Source organism: Eubalaena glacialis, chromosome 10 (genome assembly GCF_028564815.1).
Source record: "Eubalaena glacialis isolate mEubGla1 chromosome 10, mEubGla1.1.hap2.+ XY, whole genome shotgun sequence".
Taxonomy (NCBI): domain Eukaryota; kingdom Metazoa; phylum Chordata; class Mammalia; order Artiodactyla; family Balaenidae; genus Eubalaena; species Eubalaena glacialis.
This window is the reverse complement of record NC_083725.1, coordinates 65212963-65232536: the sequence shown is the minus strand read 5'-3', so window position 1 is coordinate 65232536 and position 19574 is coordinate 65212963. Positions and strand designations below refer to the sequence as shown.

Below are 19574 nucleotides of genomic sequence, written 5' to 3'. Positions count from 1 at the left end.
TTCATAATGAATCCTGAGAAAACATATCTATGTTACAAAATAAAAGCTACCTATAGAATGATGGAACAATTTTTGTAGATTAGAGAGAAATACGCAAGTTTAAGAACCATGGTGCAAAAAAATAGAAACGCGATTTTTCAACAAGAGTTTGAGTTTTCCCACATAATATTTGTCTTTTTCTGGCCCAGCTGAGTGCTGAATCAAAAAAATTCCTGGTGTTTTTATTATTATGTTGTATGTTTAGCTAACTTAAGAAGTTTATATACCAGTAAAGAAAATACAGTTATCTCTCAGTATCTGTGGTGGATTGGTTCCAGGACCCCTTGCAAATACCAAAATCCACGGATGCTCAAGTCCTTTATATAAAATGGAATAATACAGTCAAACCCTCCATATCCATGAATGCAGAACCCATGGATACTGAGAGCCACCTGTATACAAATTAGGGCACACTGCATGTATAATAATAGCTTGGCTGCATGGGCTAAACCAAAGATTCTGGCTTGTGATTGCTCTTGTTTCCCTGTAAGTGTGATCTCTACATAACCAAGATTTAATAAGCTAGAAGGTGATGAAATACTTACCTCTGAAAAAAGTCCACTTCCTGTAAAAATTTTTCACACATCCCAAATAAGGGGTCAACTCTGTAGAAAAGAAAAAACAACAAAACAAAACAAACAAAAACCCATGTAATTTGCTTGTGAAATCTGAGAACTGAGGAGTAAAGACCAAAGTTCCAGAAACCTGAGCCCACAAGAAAAGACGATGAGCATATTATACTATAAAAATTATCTGTGAGAGAAATAGAGGACTCCTAATGGACCTAGGGGGAAATATTTGCCAGGATCCCAAGACCTAATTAAAACACTGCAGTGCCCATTAGGCTCAATGTACATTCAAAATCAAAGACTATCACAGGCCACACTTGGCACCAGATTCAGTAAGGATATAGGACAGGAGCACAGCTTACAGGCAGTACAATGTCATATTCCTCCTCTGCAGGAGTCCTTGCAGCAGCCCATTCAGCCATCTACATAGCTGTCTGGGAGCTCTGACCTTGCCACTGACAGCTCAGGTTCAAGGAGATGAGATCTACATCAGGCGAATGTGGAGACCATCTTCACTTAGAAGCCTCATGCTCCATAGGTGCTAATATCTCTTGAAGTAATCCAAAGGCATACCTTCCAGGGTCCCCACAGGGATATGCTCAGTTACAAGAATCACTGCATTCAATGAAGCCCAAAGCTATGGTGTCTGCATTAGGTAATTATAGTTCACTGATAGTTCCTTCTAGTCTACGTGTAATTTTCTCAGAGATCATTTTTACCATAGCAGTGTCACCTAGTAATAGAGTTGTTGCGATCAGCTTTCCAGGGAATAGACCTGGAAACCAAAGGTCAAATTCTCATGCAGAAGGGGAAAAGGTTTTGTTACTACTTTGCACACAGACACAGACTATATGCTTTCTTCTCTATCTTGGTTTCTTTGGTCCCGCAGTACTTAGAGTATTTCATTTCTGTAAAAACTTAAATGTATACCTAAATAAGCCAGGCAACATGCCAGGACAATATAACTTACTAATCACACAACAGATTTTTCCTTTGATCTTTGTGCATTTTATTTCTTATAATTTCTGCAGGGAATGTTCCACTTATTTTCATTAATATATTATTAATTGAAGGAGTAAAGTTCCAGTGAAGAAAAAACAAATACTCTTTCCTTATATAAAAACATGTGAGAGAATGGTATCAAGGTTCTTAATAACCGAGTCAAGTTTTTCCACTAAGCTGTAAGCTCCATGAAGAGTAGGGACTTTGTATCATTCATCATGTATTTCCTGACACAAGCAGCTATTCAATAAATATTTGTTGAATGGATAAATAAATGATAAATGGCAGACGGAAATGTACTCTACAACCAACATTAATTTGAATTATTTTCCTAAAAAGCAGGTAGCACTTGAAACTTTCTTAACTCTGACAAACTATTAGAAGTGGAACTGAAATTTGCTGGTGAGGTTAACCAACCAAAGACCACCTAGGATGAGAGGGCTGGAAGGGAGAACTCCAGCTAAGCAGAGACTGAAATGAAAGCAATTTGGCCAAGTAGCACCTTTTTTGGCTTGCTCACATACAACCAACTTGGAGAATTTCCAAGCAGTAAAATACAAAAAGATTTGGGAACTCTTCCCCAACCCCCAAGCAGAGTAGGTAGCCTCACCTACATGGTACGTACATGAAGTAGGCCTCTAGCACTAAGAACCCCCACTTTCAATGTAAGAGTGAGGCCCACTAGGGGAAACCAAACACTGACCTATAACTGTTGGGGAAGCCTATACCAGTTACCAATTTAAACTAGTCTAAACTTTCACTTATAAGTATTCAAAGACAATGAAAAATTATTAGATGTTATAAGGATGATAAGGAGCTGTAAAGGAGACCAAGCAGACCTCAATGAGGTAATGTCAAGGGAAGAAAGCACAGAAAGCTTTTTTAAAAATTCTAATAAACAACCTGATTAAGATTTAAGAGGAGATTTGAAAGGATATTGCATTGATAAAGCAAGAAAAACGGCTACAAAAAAGGTACACAGAAGAAAGCACACTTGGAAATAATAATAATGAAATCAACTCAACAACTGAAGAACACTAGAATGAAAAATGATGAAAACTGAAATGGTAAATTAAAAGAGTATGTTGAGGAATTTACTCAGAATATAAAGTAGAAAAAGAAACTGAAATTATGAGAGAAAAGATAAGATACAGGGGAAATAGATAAAGAAGATACAATACCCAGTATGGTAGACTGGAGTGGATGGAAGAAGTAGTAATTAAAGAAATAATAGAGGGAAAAAAATCCCTGAGATAAAACAGAGCTGAGACTTCGCAGTCCCATTAAAGGTCAGTAAGAATAATGAAAGGAAACACATAACTAGACATATCCTGATGAAATTTCTGAATTCTAAAAAGAAAAAGTTTACAGCTTTGAGCCATGAAAAATAAGCTAACTACAAAGGAAAGAGAACCAGACAGACATCAGACATCCTAACTGTAACATTAAATACTAAAAGGCAACATAGCAATACTAACAGAGTTCTGAAAGAATTCCAATTATGTATGAGAGCAAAAGAAAGGCAGTTTTAGATATGCGAAGTCTCAATGAGTATACTACTTATATACTTACTCTGAAAAACAATACTAGCGAATGAGTTCCAGTCAGATAAATAGTGAATTAGAACAAGGAATTTTAAAAGGCAATTGTGATACATAAAGAACAGTGGTAGGTAAGCTGGAGCTAAATTATTTTGATAATGTACTTACAAAGAGTAATGCATATTTTAAGAAAGAATTCTTAAAATAAGAGATCCGTTAAAAACCATAATCCAATATATTGTACAGCACAGGGAATTATAGCCATTATCTTATAATAACTTTTAATGGAGTATAATCTGTAAAAATGCTGAATCACTATGCTGTACACCTGAAACTAATATTGTATACCAACTATACTTCAATTTAAAAAAAGAACAATCTGAAACTAAATTCTAAATTATTTAACAGCATGAAACAATCAAATAAAAGTACACTAAAACTTTCATTTTGATTAGATGTGGTCTTGATAGAGATGATCATAAATTCTATTTTTTAATGCTGAAAAATATAAGGTCAATCTGTTTATTAAAAATATTAGGGTAGGGATTCCCTGGTGGCGCAGTGGTTAAGAATCCGCCAGCCAGTGTAGGGGACATGGGTTCGAGCCCTGGTCTGGGAAGATCCCACATGCCGTGGAGCAACTACACCCGTGTGCCACGACTACTGAGCCTGTGCTCTAGAGCCCGTGCTCCGCAACAAAGAGAAGCCGCTGCAATGAGAAGCCCGCGCACCGCAACGAAGAGTAGCCCCCGCTCGCTGCAAAAAGAAAGCCCGTGCACAGCAACGATGACCCAACACAGCCAAAAATAAAAAAAATTTTTTTTATATATATATATATATATATATATATATATATATATATAAGAGTAAAAATACTATTTATACAACTAAAATGAGCTAACATTTGTCAAGTGTTTACTCTTAATGTGTCAGGCAGTATTTTAAGGGCTTCACATATAATAATTCAATAATCCTTACAATAACCCTATGACAGAGAGGCAAGTACTATTATTATCCCAGTTTAACTTATGGGAAACAAACTGAGACAGAAGTTCTTAAGTAACTTGTCCAAGGTCACTAAGTTTGCAAATGGTGGAGTCAAGATCTGAATCAAAGCAATGAGGCACCCCAGCCCTCTTAATCATTATGTTCTACTGCCTCTCACTTGAATAGGTTAAAATTAGGGTACAGAACTTTCAAACCCCTGGAAGACGAAAGAAACAAAAAGAAACAAAACAATCAAAAATTTCCAGCAAAAATCAAGGAAAAAGAAAAAGAAGCAGGAATGCATACAAATGGAAAATATAAAATAATATAGCATGAGTAAAGACCAAATATATTGGAATCTTTATATAATGACATGCAAATACGAAATATTATATTGTTGGGTGAAATGAAAATATGGCAGAACAGCCAAGTATATTATGATTCGATTTACGCTAAAAAATACACAGATTTATAATCTACACTTTTAGTCATTTGTTTTACAAGGGGTAGATTACCAGAGAACAGAATGTTCACTTAATCTGCAATACTTAAATTTTTACAATAATCATATATAAACTGAAAAAGATATTTATTTTCTTTAAATAAAAATGTGTAGATGCCATCACAAGCACCAATCTTTTCTCAGCTGTGACTGGCACATGGCAGGGATTAAACATTTGTTAAATGAATGTATGGCTATCTCTAAGATTAAATCACTACCTGAGTTTATCAGGTCGCTATCAAGATAAGCAAAGAAATAAAATAATACAATGTTCCTTTTAATGTATTTTTCAGTGCTTACTTAAACACTCATATTTATTTCTCTACACTATTTTTAGGCTGACACAACTGGTGGACTGAGCATCAAATGTGTCTCCTGTCTGATAACGAGTTTCCTAAGTACTATATTATATTAAATCCGTGGTGCCATTATTCTTAAGATGCACTTTTATTTTATGAAACACCAAGAAACAAAAACACTTTCAATCAAACTATGGCACACCATCAAAATATCTGATTTCAGAGAAGTAAAATTTTTAAACGTGCATTTTAGAATCAATGAAATATAGCAATTCTCATTATCAGAAAGTCTAACAGCTACCATTATAATGAGCTCTTACTATGTACTAAGTACCATGCTAAGTGCTTTTACACGTATTATCCCATTCATTTTTCACGGAAACCCCATGAGATAGATGCTGTCATGGTTCTCATTTTACAGACAGGAAAACAAGGCACAGAGAGGCTAAAAAAAACCTGTCTGTAATCAAACAACAAGTAAGTAGAGAGGTCAGGATTTGAACAAAGTAGTCTCACAGCACCATACAGTCTCATAATTTGTCTTTACTGCCTAAGATAGAGCACTAGTCCCATCAGAAGAGAAAAAAAGTGGTTCTGGCACTATATTCTTAAAGAAATCTATCAAGGACTATACAGAAAGCCTTGTTGCCAGATGAAGCCCTACGTTGTATTGTAGGCAATGGAAAGCCACCAAAGAGTTTTTCCAGGGATCTAATCTGATCCAAGAATGTAACTTGGAATATCTGAAAAAATGAAGAGCTTGTATACCCCTTAGGAAGTCTTTCCTAAATATTATTTCACGCATCATTAACCTTGGTGAGATCTCTGAATGCAGTTGTAAGTGTCTTTAAAAGGACTCAGCCACCCTTTTTCACCAACCACACATCTTACCCTCGAGCAGTCCGTGCTGTTACTATAAGTTGCAAGGCTTTGGCCTGCAGCCTCATGTGATGGATAATCACCACCTGCTTGTTCTCCACGCCACTATACATGAACTCCATTTTGTAGGTTTCTTCCATGATCTATAAGGAAAAGGTAAGTAATAAGCAGCGAAAATATCATTATAGTCTTACATAAGAGCAAAGAGCAGCACAGGATTCTAAGTGAAACCAGATCTGAACAGAGTGCTTTTTTTAATGCCTATGCTTTAATTCTGAACTGAGATTTTTAAGTGCCTATGTTGAGAGAAATTAGTGTAATTTGAGAGAAATTAATATACATGTTGAGAGAATAAATTATTTTGTCAATTAAAAAAACAAACTTTCATCTGGTAATATCATCTTAGTTGATGATATAAAGATATGAAAGTTTAAACACTGATAAAACTGTAAAGCACTGCTTGTAACTAAAGCAAATTCACTGTGATGTGGTGGCAAATGAATACGTATGGAAACATAATCCTCAGGAAAAGTCCTCAAGAACTTAGTATTAGGAACCATTGACCACCTGTTAGCCATCCAGACTGTTCTATGGGCCTGGTCTGTCAGAGGGATTTTAGGGAGGGAATCAGTGCAGAAAACAATGTCAGTGACCTCAGCTCAAGCCCAGTGCATCTTAAGCTCTCGCTCTATTCTATCCAAGTCAGCGACTCCCCCCTGAATGATGCTTCTCTTTCCCTTCCCTTTCTTCAATGGGAGGCAAGCAATGATGGCAGGCAATGATGCTTGCCTCCCATTGAAGGCTTTGGAGTCAGAGCCCTGTCATTTGTCTTCTACAACTGATAGTAAGATAAGTTTCCTAATTACATGGTGCCTCAGTTTCCCTATCTGTAAATGCAGAAGAAATAGCACCAACATCATAAAATTTAAAGGATTAAATGGGGTATGGAAGGTGCTTAGCACAGTAACTGTCACATAGCAATGGTAATTCCTTTCTCTTTCTTCCAGACTACTACTCCCTGTCCCATCCCTCCCAACATGGCCCACTGGTGGTCTGTTGTCATTAAGTTCTACTCCCCTACAATAAGCCACATGGCAGGTCTGAGAGGGAGTCTAGATTAGATGAGAGATGAAGCAGAGTAGTGGAAAGAAAACAGACTCTGGGTATCAGAGTACCTGCGCTCAAGTCCCTGACTTACTACCTATAGCTCTATGAATATAACCTTGCTGAGCATTGTTTCATCTGTAAAATGGACTTAATACTTATTCCAACCTAATGGGATTATCATGAGGGCTAATTAAAATAGACTTGAAATCATTTAGTGAACTGTAATGTAACAATCATAGTCACCATCATTATCTTCCTACTGGGTCGTAATTAGTCATATACAGACTTACTATTGGGAAGACATGACCCAGAAGAGTTCACCAAATCCCAGTACCCAAGAATGAAGGGAAATTGCTCAAAACTAGAAAGAAATAAACTTAAGGCAAGTAAAATTAAAGGCTACTTAATGAACTGAGGAGGAACAAAAAGACCTTTAAATATTCAAGAGATGGTTAAAGAAAAGAGAGAGAAAGAGAGATGGTACAGGCTAAAAATATAAACCACCTCAAAATGAGTTCAGCTACATTTTCAGATGAAAGATTCATGATAGTATTTATTGGATTTTAGTATATCTGAAATACAAACTAATAATATTTTAGAACACAAAAGAAATCTTAGAAATCAGGGAGGTTAAGTAACCTGCTCAACACCACCCAACAAATTAGAGGCAGACATGGGGACAGAACCCAAGTCCCCTGACTCTAAAGCCAGTGCTGTGTCCCCTAATTATGCTGCTTCTCATATCACTAACTTCTGACACAGGCTGAAAATGGGGAGGTCACAGCAGAGCCTTGTGAAGGCCTCTGACTCTAACTTAGACAATGCAATTTCTGGACAGAGATCTGGACAGAGATCCACCTGAGGAGAAGGTCTCAATAAGCTTACCTGTTTTGCTGCTGCTGAGGCCAAATCACTCTGCTTCACATACAAAGGGGCAGCCACATTCCACAGCTTTTCCTGCAAGGCCTAACAAATCAGGAGAGGACAGAACACAGAGGTCAAAAAGACTGCCAAATAATTTGAGACTTAAGTGTCTGTTTTGCTTTGAAAATTTACCGTGATCAAGACTTCCTCTCATTCTTATTCTTTTAGGCCAATAAGCCCTACCTATTATGGACAGAGAGGAGACCAATGACTTGGGCCAAATGAACTCCTCCCCATTCAATTCTTGGCCCAAAGACCCTATGTTCCAGACCAGAGCTTGCAAGCAGAGTGCAGAAGCCATGAAGGTCTCACCAAGAATGTCCAGAAGAGCCAGGCTTCTGAGGCTCTGGGACCTCCTTGATCCCAGAGTCACTGGACTAACCAGACTGCCTAGACCCTTCTTCCCTGACTTAGTTCCTTTTTCTTTGCTCCATGCTCACTATCCTTTGAACAGCCCCATCACCTTACCAACATACTCAAACAAGAAATCAAGAAGCTTTCCTAGATTCCTCCCTCTCTCAATCTCTCCACATTCAAAACTATCACTTAGAGCCACGGATTTTACCTTCCATCTCCCTCCTCGCCTATCCATCCATACGGCCATCTCATCTAAACCTCTGCTACAGTCTCTTATTTTCACAGCCCTTCTTAATTACAGACATAATGACATTACAGAAAACCTAGACTAACATTGTACAACAGAAATATAACATAAGCCATGTATGTAATTTTACATTTTAGAGTAGCCACATCTTTAAAAGTAAAAAGAAACAGGCGAAATTAATTTTAACAATATAGTTTATTTAACCCAGTATAAATAAAATATTATTTCACTATGCAATCAATATTTTTAAAATTATTAATGAGATAGTTTACATTTTTTCATACTAAGTCTAAGAAATCCAGTGTGTATTTTACACTTACAGTACATCTCCATATGAACATTTATTTATTTATTTATTTATATAAATTTATTTATTTTTTATTTATTTATCTTTGGCTGCGTTGGGTCTTCGTTGATGGGAGCGGGCTTTCTCTAGTTGCGGCGAGCGGGGCTACTCTTCCTTGCAGTGCACGGGCTTCTCACTGCAGTGGCTTCTCTTGTTGCGAAGCACGGGCTCTAGGCACGTGGGATTCAGTAGTTGTGCCATTTGGACTCAGCAGTTGTGGCTCGTGGGCTCTAGAGCGCAGGCTCAGTAGTTGTGGCGCACGGGCTTAGGTGCTCCGCGGCACGTGGGATCTTCCCAGATCAGGGATCAAACCCGTGTCCCCTGCATTGGCAGGCGGATTCTTAACCACTACACCACCAGGGAAGTCCTCAACATGAACATTTAAAGTGCTCAATGGTCACACGTACCTAGTGACTACTGTATTTGACAGTGGCAGGTCGAGACTATAGATATAGAAATTGTTTAATAACCTAAATCATACTACCACTAAGAGTTATTATTTTTGAATATTTGCTTCCAATCATTTCCTATATGCATGTTTTTTTATATAGTTGTAGTCAGAAAGCAGAAGTAATTTTGTATGCTTCTTTGGGTACATAACATTATGTCATATTTGGTCATGTTCTTATATAATTCTTCATAAAGATCATTACTGCTACAGAATATACTGTTGAGTAGATGTGCCACGATTTATTTAGCTCCTCCCCTATTATCAAACACTTGCCTGCCTTGGGTTCTAAGTCTGGGTCCCTTACCTACACTTCTGCTCCATGACGCTGAATAAAATACATAGTTCTGTGTTCTTTTTAGGAGTAATCTCTTCTCTTTTCCTACTAAAGAAAAGTGGATTCTTTTCAAAGGCCTTCTTGTATTCCTATCTAGAAGACAACAAGCCAAGGAAGAAGGAAGAAGACCAACACTGACATGGCACTCACTATGTACCAGGCACTAGACCAAGGGTTTTCACATGCACTGCTTGCTACCAATCCTTACCTGGGTAGAGTTATTAGCCTTGTTTCATAGAAGCTTGGAAAAGCCAAATAACTGTGCAAAGGGACATGAAGGAACTTTTGGGGGTAATGGAAATCTTCTATATCTTAACTGTGGTGGTGTTGCACAGGCATATATATTTGAAAGTATCTAGCCAAATAAGGACTGTTTAAATCCCAACCTACTTCAGTGTACACACTCATCTTCACATGCATACACACACCTACACAACCCTAAGCTCACATATCTTACAGTGGCAAATAATTTCTGACGCCTCCATTTATTCTGACTTTGGTCAAATATCATTAATAACTTTAAAGACTAACCACATTTAGAACTAAAGCCAAGTAAGTCTTATCAAGTTAGAAGGGCTCTTCTAAATTCTAAGCCTAAATTTATAACAGAACTCTGCTGCAGAAGCTGACAGCTATTGAGCTAGTTTAATTGGTTTTCAACTCAGTGAACTGACACAGCTTTTGAGTATCAATTTTGCGTGTGTATATATATGTACTCTAACTACCTAGTATGAAATGACAGCAAGTCATTAGCACTCTTAAGAGCAATGAAATCAACCTTTGACTAATCTGACTTTGACCAAATGAAATTAGTATTTAGAAATATATAAATATATAAAATACAAATGTTTATACAAGATCTTTGCTAATCAAATTATTAAAAAACAATTAAAATCCTTGGGATTCTAATGCAAATGGTTATCCAACCTGCTCTAATTATATGATAAAAGAATTCTCCCAAATTAAAAAATTCAAATTCCTATATGAGCTAACAATTCTTTAATTAGAGGCAAATATAATTATACTGCAGAGTACATAATTTCCCCATTGCTAAGCGGTTGCATAAAACCATTTGTTTTTCTACTTATGACCTCAAACACTGCTGGATCCATTAAGCTGCATTCTTAGCAACACACTCATGAACAAAATGGATTCAAACCAACCTTGATGAGAAGAAGTTGACACCTAAGATAGGTAGCAGAGAAGTCAGCTACTCCTGCCAATTCAGACTGAAGTTCTCCAAGTCTTTGCAGATCCCTGTAGTAAATAAAAACCCAAGCCAAACAGAATAAGGATAATAACACCAATTAAAGATCATGTCAAAAGCTTTTTACCATTTTATACCTAGTAAATTGGTAAAAAATTTTTAAATGACAGCACTCAATGCTAAAGTGGTTATAATGAAACTGGTTCACTTACACTTTGATAGCAGTTTAAGCTGCTATAATTCTTCTGGAAAACAAAACTGTACTACGTTATAAAAGTCACACATATAGTCAAAAGTTCTGATCAGTAGCTTTATGCTAAGAAGCAATTCTAAGGGAAACATTCAACAGAAATGAAATGCTTTATGCCCCACAATATTCATTGTTATGTGGACTATTATAGTAAAACCCAGTAACTACTTAAATATTCAATGGTAGAGGAATTATTAAATTACTGTACATACAGTCAATGGAATATTCTACAACCATTAAAACATAATATGGTAATAAGTTATATGATCTCAACTATGTAAAAACCATATATATATATATATATATATATACACATACACATATATGAAATATGAGAAAAACACAGCAACCTGTTTTCTAAAGAACTTTTTTTTTTTAATTTATTTTTTATATTTATTTTTGGCTGTGTTGGGTCTTCGTTTCTGTGCGAGGGCTTTCTCTAGTTGTGGCAAGCGGGGGCCACTCTTCATCGCGGTGCGCGGGCCTCTCACTATCGCGGCCTCTCTTGTTGCGGAGCACAGGCTCCAGACGCGCAGGCTCAGTAGTTGTGGCTCACGGGCCTAGTTGCTCCGCGGCATGTGGGATCCTCCCAGCCCAGGGCTCGAACCCGTGTGCCCTGCATTGGCAGGCAGATTCTCAACCACTGCGCCACCAGGGAAGCCCAACCTGTTTTCTAGATAGAGGTATTAGGGTGTTTTTTAGTGCCTTCTCTTAACTATGCTTTATTTTCCAAGTGTTTTATACAATGGGTAAGTATGTTTTATATCATCAGAAAAAAAAAATTTTAAGGTATCATAGTGGGCTCCATTGGCTGCCTACCTAGTTAGTAATTTTCCACTTTTTCCTTACTAAGTGAACCCTGATTTTGTTCAAGAGAAGGTGCCCCAAACCTAGTTCCAGGTACAGTCCGACTGGACTAAGCTAATTAGTACACATCATCTCCCTGGTTAGGTCACCTAAGTTGGCCTTATGAGTCCTAATGGAAGGACTTATAGTCAATGCTTGAAGCAGGTCTGATGGTGGTCTATGAATCACTCATACTCTCTTTTCTTTCTCTCTCTCTGTCTCTATCTCTCACTAGACTGAACAAGAATATTTTATAGTCCTGATTACCACTGGCAGTCATACTGTAACTCTAAAAGAAAAAAAGCCTTGGGATAAAGCAAATGTTGAGGACAAGAAAAATCCAAAGAGACAGAGAGAAACTGGGTCCTTAATGATATAAATGAACTACTTAACCATACCATACTAAGAAATGCCTCTGATTTCTGTTCATATGAAGAAATAAATAGGCATTATAAGTTAATTTGAGATAAGGTTTTCTGATACTCACAATTAAAAGCATGCTAACTGGATATAGGTATAGACAAAGTGATTGCAACCATATTAAATACATCTGCCTGTGGACAAGAAAACAGAAAGTGGTACACACACATAAAATAGTTGTGTTCAGGGCTGGGACTACTGATTTGAAACATTTAATTTTTTTAATAGGTTATACATACCTAGCTATAGAATTACACCGATAAGGAATAGAATTCAAAAGATACTAAAGGATAGAGAATTAAATTAGTCCACTTTCCTATACCTGTGTGCTGCTAACCAGTAATCTTTTCCAGAGGCAACTACCATACCAGTTTCTTTTAAATTCTTCTGGAAATATGCTATACATCTACAAAAAGTAATGTTTTTCTTTTCTTTCTTCTTCTTTTTTGGGGAGGAGAGAGAGGGAGAAGGAGAGAGAGCGTGAGCAAGCAAGCTAACAATCTCAGAAAAAATTCGTAGAAAGCTGCTTGGTTTTTTAATGTCAGTATCAAAATTTCACAGAGAAATGATAACTGGGAAACCTAAAGATCTGGCTCATGAGGGAAGTTAACTGTTTCAGGGCTGGGATACTATATCAGGTTTCATAGCAGCCTGTGCAAAATTGTCCATTGGACTAAGCCCCTCCCTCTTATTTCAGGCAACTTTCTGATAGCTAATGCTGCCTCCTGAGAACCTTGATACAAGAAAGGAGATGCCCTGGAAAGGGGCAAAGATGAATTATTTCCAAAGTGACTGAAGAAATTAGGGTCTGTGGCTTATATACCGTCTCTTTTGCGTTTTGGTGATTTGAGCTAATCCTGGAGAGCCTGCTCATGTGTGGGAATCAAGCACAATAAAAGGCAAGACCCTGTACTAGCTAACCATACCTGTAAAACCCTATTTTGGCGGCCAGCTGGTCTCTCCCTTTCGCATCTCTGATGTCTCTGTTGCAAAAGATGGCCCTGAATCATTCTACGTCTGAACCATTTCATCTCCAGAAAGATTCTGCCTTCTGCTACATTATAGAGAACACTGACCAGCTGACTATACATTAGCTGACTGCCCCCAAGCGTTAAGTCATTCACCACCCTTGCCCTGTAGCATTTGTTCTGAATTGCACAAAACAAGATGCAACCCAACTAGCCATGGGAAATCTGAACTATTATACAAACAAAAATAGAAACTTGCCAGCCCTGCTCAAAACGCTCTGTGTCCCAGTGTTTCCTCTCTGTATTTCTTTTTTTTTGCTGACCACTGCACTTTAATAAGATGGAATCACTGATAATTACACAGAAGCTACCTGCCTAAGCCAAAATCCTTGAGGTTCACATGAACTTAGTTATACAAATTAAGAAACAAATGGCATGTTCAAAACCATAAGGAAATATCCTGACGCTCAGGTGATGAAGGCTGGGGTGAATGAATCGGCACACTTATTTCAAGCTGTTAAAGAGTTTGTGGGCCACGCAGTGGTCCCTTGCATGCAAGAAGTCAAAGAGCTCCTCTGTGCATCCTCCTCTGTCAGTGACCTGGAGGATACATGCTCATCACAGAGCTCTAGCCGCTCCCGAGCCTTTACACATTTCTCCAGCTGCTCGCATTGCTCTCTCACTGTTGTTAGGGGATCCACTAATTCCTCCTCCTCCTCTTCCTTCTCCTTGGGAACTCCGGACCCAGTCAGCATCCTTTGCTCGTCCTCCAGCCCCATGTCCGGCTGCTGTTGTGGACACAACATGAGCAGCAACAGCGGCACCTATTCTGTATTTCTTTATGCCCACAATCCTCAGGAAGCCTCAGTTTAGACATCCATCAGGAGACTATGGACTCTTTAATGAAAAAGGTACAAAAAAGCATCCCCCATGTGCACTGTACTAGGTGTGCCAGGTGTTTCCTTATTTGAGCTCACTTAATCCTTACAATGTGAACTGCAATTATAGGCATACTTTGGAAAATTGTGGGTTCAGTTCCAGACCGCCAAAAATAAAGCAAATATCACAATAAAGCTAGCTAGGCACGCAAGTTTTTTGGTTTCCCAGTACATATAAAAGTCATGTTTACATTACACTAGAGGTTATACTGTTCTCCACAGTGGCTGTACCAATTTACGTTCCCACAAACTGTAGGAGGTTCCTTTTCTCTATACACTCTCCATCATTTAGTATTTGTAGACTTTTTGATGATGGTCATTCTGACCAGTGTGAGGTGACAGTATCTCACTGTAGTTTTGATTTGCAGTCTCTAATAATTAGTAATGTTGAGTACCTTTTCATGTGCCTGTTAGCCATCCATATGTCAAACTATGTTGAATAAAAGTGGTGAGAGTGGGCATCCTTCTCTTTTTCCTGATCTTAGAGGGAATGCTTTCAGCTTTTCACCACTGAGTATGATGTTGGCTGTAGGTTTGTCATCTATGGCCTTTATGATATTGAGGTATGTTCCCTCTATGCCTGCTTTCTGTAGTGTTTTTATCAGAAGTGGATGTTCCATTCTACCAAAAGCTCTCTGTTATCTATTGAGATGATCATATGGTTTTTATTCAATTTAATATGGTGTATCACATTGATTGATTTGCAGATATTGAAAAATCCTTGCATCCCTGGAATCAATCCCACTTGATCATGGGATTACTTTTAATGTATTGTTAGATTTAGTTTGCTAACATTTTGTTGAGGATTTTTGCATCTATATTCATCAGTGATATTGGCCTGTAATTTTTTTTTTTTGCGATACCCTTTCTAGTTTGGGTATCAGGGTGACGGTGGCCTCATAGAATGAGTTTGGGAGTGTTCCTTCCTCTGCAATGTTTTGGAATAGTTTCAGAAGGACAGGTGCTAACTCTTCTCCAAATGTTTGATGGAATTCACCTGTGAAGCCACCTGGCCCTGGACTTTTGTTTGTTGGGAATATTTAAATTACTGATTCAACTTCAGTACTGGTAATTGGTCTGTTCATATTTTCTATTTCTTCCTGGTTCAGTCTTGGGAGATTGTACCTTTCTAAGAATTTGTCCATTTCTTCTAGGTTGTCTATTTTTTTGGTGTACAGTGGTTCGTAGTAGTCTCTCATGATCTTTTGTATTTCTGTGGTGTTGGTTGTTAACTTCTCCTTTTCATTTCTGATTTTATTGGTTTGGGCCCTCTCCCATTTTTTCGTGATAAGTCTGGCTAAAGGTTTATCAATTTTGTTTATTTTTTTTAAAGAATCAGCTTTTAGTTTCATCAATATTTTCTATTGTTCTTTTAGTCTCTTTTTCATTTATTTCTGCTTTGATCTTTATGATTTCTTTCCTTCTACTAACTCTGGGTTTTGTTTGTTCTTCTTTCTATAGTTGCTTTAGGTGTAACGTTAGGTTGTTTGAGATTTTTCTTGATTCCTGAGGTAAGCTTGTATCGCTATAAACTTCCCTCTAAGAACTGCTTTTGCTGCATCCCATAGGTTATTTTTTAAATAAATTTACTTATTTATTTTTGGCTGTGTTGGGTCTTCGTTTCTGTGTGTGGGCTTCCCCTAGTTGTGGTGAGCGGGGGCCACTCTTCATCGCGGTGCGTGGGCCTCTCACCATTGCGGCCTCTCCCGTTGCGGAGCACAGGCTCCACACGCGTGCAGGCTCAGTAGTTGTGGCTCACGGGCCCCGCCGCTCCGTGGCATGTGGGATCTTCCCAGATCAGGGCTCAAACCCGTGTCCCCTGCATTGGCAGGCGGATTCTCAACCACTGCACCACCAGGGAAGCCCCATCCCATAGGTTTTGGATTTTCGTACTTTTGTTTTCATTTTTCTCCAGGTATTTTTCTGATTTCCTCTTTGATATGAAACAAGTCTTTGGATTTTAAATCTCACTATACCAGATCCTTCATGTCATACAGACTGTTTATGCAGAAACAGAGCAGTGTGACAAGATGGAAGGGCTAGAAAAACCTATGTTCTAGTCCAGGGCTTTGCTGTTCCTTGTCTTTGACAGTCTTTTCCCTTCTTCACTTGACTAATTTCTATTCATTCTTCTGGTCATTGCTTAAACCATGAAAGGAAGGGTTAGGTGCCCCCTTCCGTCTTCTAGAAAACCCTGTACTTAATGTATTGTGTGGAAATCACAATACTGCATTGCCTGTTTACCTAGCTATTTCCCCAACCAGGCTGTAAGATCCCTTGCAGCAGAGACTATGCCTTGTTTACTATTGTGTCCCTTCTGCCTAGCACAATGCTTGGCGCTAAAAAACCATATAACAAATTAATGAACTCCAGCTCCCTCACTCATTGTAAAAATTGGATAATTCTCATGGAATTGTTTTCAAATTCAATGAAATAATGTACATAAAACAGAAGAGTGGGCACTTAATAGACAGCAGCTCTTGCTATGATCAAGGATAGTGGAGCCTTACAAAAGATTAAATCCATGCAACTGAAGGTGAGGTATGACCAGAAGAAAATGCCATCTATAAAAATATTAAAAGTCTTCATTCCTGGTTAAGCCATCATAACCAGAGTTTTCAACAAATATTTACTAAGCTCCTAAATAAGGCACCCAAAATACAGTGGTGAAGACAAAGTAGTTATGTCAAGTTCTAAAAACAAACCAAAAAATCATCCCCCAGGGTCCTCACTGAACTACAGCAGTGAGATGAAATCTTATTTGGGTGACATGGCTGCTTAGATTACAACAAAGGACAATGTGTTTGACGGTGAAGTTTGTCTGATACTAGTACTAACAAGTAAATGGCCAGAGTCCTAATCAGAGAAACTTCTGTATGAAATTCTGACTAACACTTCACTTTTCAGCAACTACGGAAAAATGTAAATTCTGAAGAACCCCAGGGATCATCTGACGTATCGCCACTGATAAAAGAATCCCCTTCACTGCTGCATATCAGAGAGCAACAATTTTAGAGTCAAACAAAGCTAGATTTAAATCCCATTTGTGCTACTTCCTAGCAAATTGCTTCATTTCCCCAAATTTCTATTTCTTCATTGTAAAATGGTTAACAACATCTAACTGCAATAATATTTGTAAAACACAGTAGGTCATCAGTAACTGCTGCACCATCTGCTTTCCTTTTCGGATCTTTCACCATCCTGGCCACCTTTCTCAGAATGCACCTAACTAGAAACATAGTGCCCAGCACTGACCACAGCACTAGAACCGCGGTCTGACCAGCCCAAAGCCCAACAGGACTATCACCTCATAAAATCCAGATCATCAGAGTGACTCAAACCTGGGTGTTTACTGAGTACCTACTAATAGCCAGCACTGCAGCTGATGACCAAATTGGCTTGCTTTTGTGCATTTTGTACCTTCTCAGTGCCAACTGGATAGAACACTGTCAAGGACAAAACTTAAATGTTTATTTAGGTGTGGCTGAGTGGGGAAGTAGAGCTTATTTTCCTGGGCTCAGGGCCAAAAACTTCAGTAGCAGCTTCTAAATTTAATCACCTTGGTGAGGGAGCAGATGAGAAAGAAAATGTGATCCAGGCATCACTTCAGGGTGAGCAAACTTCTTCTGTAAAGGGTCACATAGTAAACATTTTAGGCTTTGTAGTCCATATAGTCTCTGTGGTAACTACTCAATCTACCACTGCAGCAATGAAAGCAGCCATAGACAGTACCTAAAAGAATGAGTGTGGCTGTGTTTCAATCAAACCCTATTTACAAAAGCAGACAGATATTGTCCTTGCTAAAGGCAAATGGGGGGCTTCCCTGGTGGCGCAGTGGTCAAGAATCCTCCTGCCAATGTAGGGGACACGGGTTTGAGCCCTGGTCCGGGAAGATCCCACATGCCGCGGAGCAACTAAGTCCATGCACCACAACTACTGAAGCCCACGCGCCTAGGGTCCGTGCTCCGCAACAAGAGAGGCCACTGCAATGAGAAGCCCGCGCACTGCAACGAAGAGTAGCCCCCACTCCCCGCAACTAGAGAAAGCCCGCGTGCAGCAATGAAGACCCAACACAGCCATAAATAAATAAATAAATTTATTTTAAAAATTAAAAAAAATAAAGGCAAATGGGTTTCATTTCTTTTCAAATCATTCAGGACATACTAATAGGGCCTGGCAGAGTCTGCTAATTGTTCTCGATATCCTTCCCTTCTTCCTTAGTAACAGAGTCACCAAGTGTTAACTAAGCACTGGTCACCCAGAACAAAGACTACCTTTCCTAGCTCCTTACAGCTAGATATAGCCGTGTGACTTAAGTTCTAGTCAATGGGACACAAGTAAAATTAGAACATGCAACTTTGGGGAAGTGTCTTTAAAAGGGAGTGGTTGTAGAAAAGATGCCCTTCTGCTCTTTCCTTTTTCCTAAAGGCTGGATTACAAAGGGGATAGTTAAAGTTTGGATCTTCAGGCAAAGGCCACTTGATGCAGAAGATGGAGAAATAAGAAAGAATGAGTCTAGGTCATCAGCCATCTCAGCTCTGTCCGCCTATGAGAAAGAATTAACCTTTTATCCTGTTTAAGCCACTGTTAGTTGCATTTTCTGTTACTCTAACTAATATAAGGTAAGAAAAATTGAAAACAGCTTCTTTGTAACTCTTTCTAGTTTTGTACTAATCATCAATCTTGTCATGAACACAAAGCTTTTCTTTGTAATATGCTTAAACCACAATCTAATCCAAATAAAAACATCATAAAATCATGTCAACACAGTCAGAAAAACTAGCCTATAACCAACATTAGAAATCAAAAGGATCAAGCCAAGCATAACAACGTTAACTTTGTCAAAGGAAAGGGATGATCAATCACCTCACCTGATGGTGAACTCTAGCAGCTCCTGAGTTCCTTGAGGGTCCAGGTGTTGAAGACTGTATACCCTTTCAAGGCTCTGCTGCAGGAACTGATGGGAAGGATCCTCATGAGGCATGATATTGGGAGAAAGAGCTGATGACACTAGTTTTCTACCTGGTAACTAAGCAAACACAGTGGGGTTACAGCGCCATCAAATTCTGTGGCTTAAGAAAAACAAAAACAAAAACTTCTGTGGCTCAGTTTTTAGTAACACGAAGAAACCAGGAAAAAAATGTGAACCAAACAAAGAAATGGAAAAAAAAAAGCTAGATAATTCTGTAAACAACCTTTTTCTCCTTCCTCAGCTTAAGTGGGAGAAAGGGAAAGAGAGAGAGAGAAAACGAACGTGGTCTACCGAATATAGCCACAGCTGCAAGGAGAAAAAGAAAAGAGAATGGTATAACATTATTTTCTATTGTTAACTGAAATAAATGGGCTAACCACAGAAACAGG

The 19574-nt window shown here is 38.4% G+C and overlaps 2 protein-coding genes across 2 annotated transcripts in view; both read right to left on the bottom strand.

The window, feature by feature from the left end:
• Positions 1-19574, bottom strand: part of INTS4 (integrator complex subunit 4) — a 116523-nt gene that overhangs the window by 11675 nt on the left and 85274 nt on the right. Inside the window, exons 15-19 of the mRNA XM_061204098.1 lie at positions 19085-19242; positions 10748-10841; positions 7811-7891; positions 5831-5961; positions 585-644 (exon numbers count right to left, since the gene is read on the bottom strand). Coding sequence (XP_061060081.1) covers positions 585-644; positions 5831-5961; positions 7811-7891; positions 10748-10841; positions 19085-19242 — 524 coding nt within the window. The remainder of the gene's footprint in view (positions 1-584; positions 645-5830; positions 5962-7810; positions 7892-10747; positions 10842-19084; positions 19243-19574) is intronic.
• LOC133099256 (cytochrome b-c1 complex subunit 6, mitochondrial-like) lies at positions 13751-14054 on the bottom strand. Its single transcript, XM_061202817.1, is given in 2 exon segments — positions 13751-13859; positions 13862-14054. Coding segments are annotated over 2 exon segments (273 nt in total). The 3' UTR covers positions 13751-13779.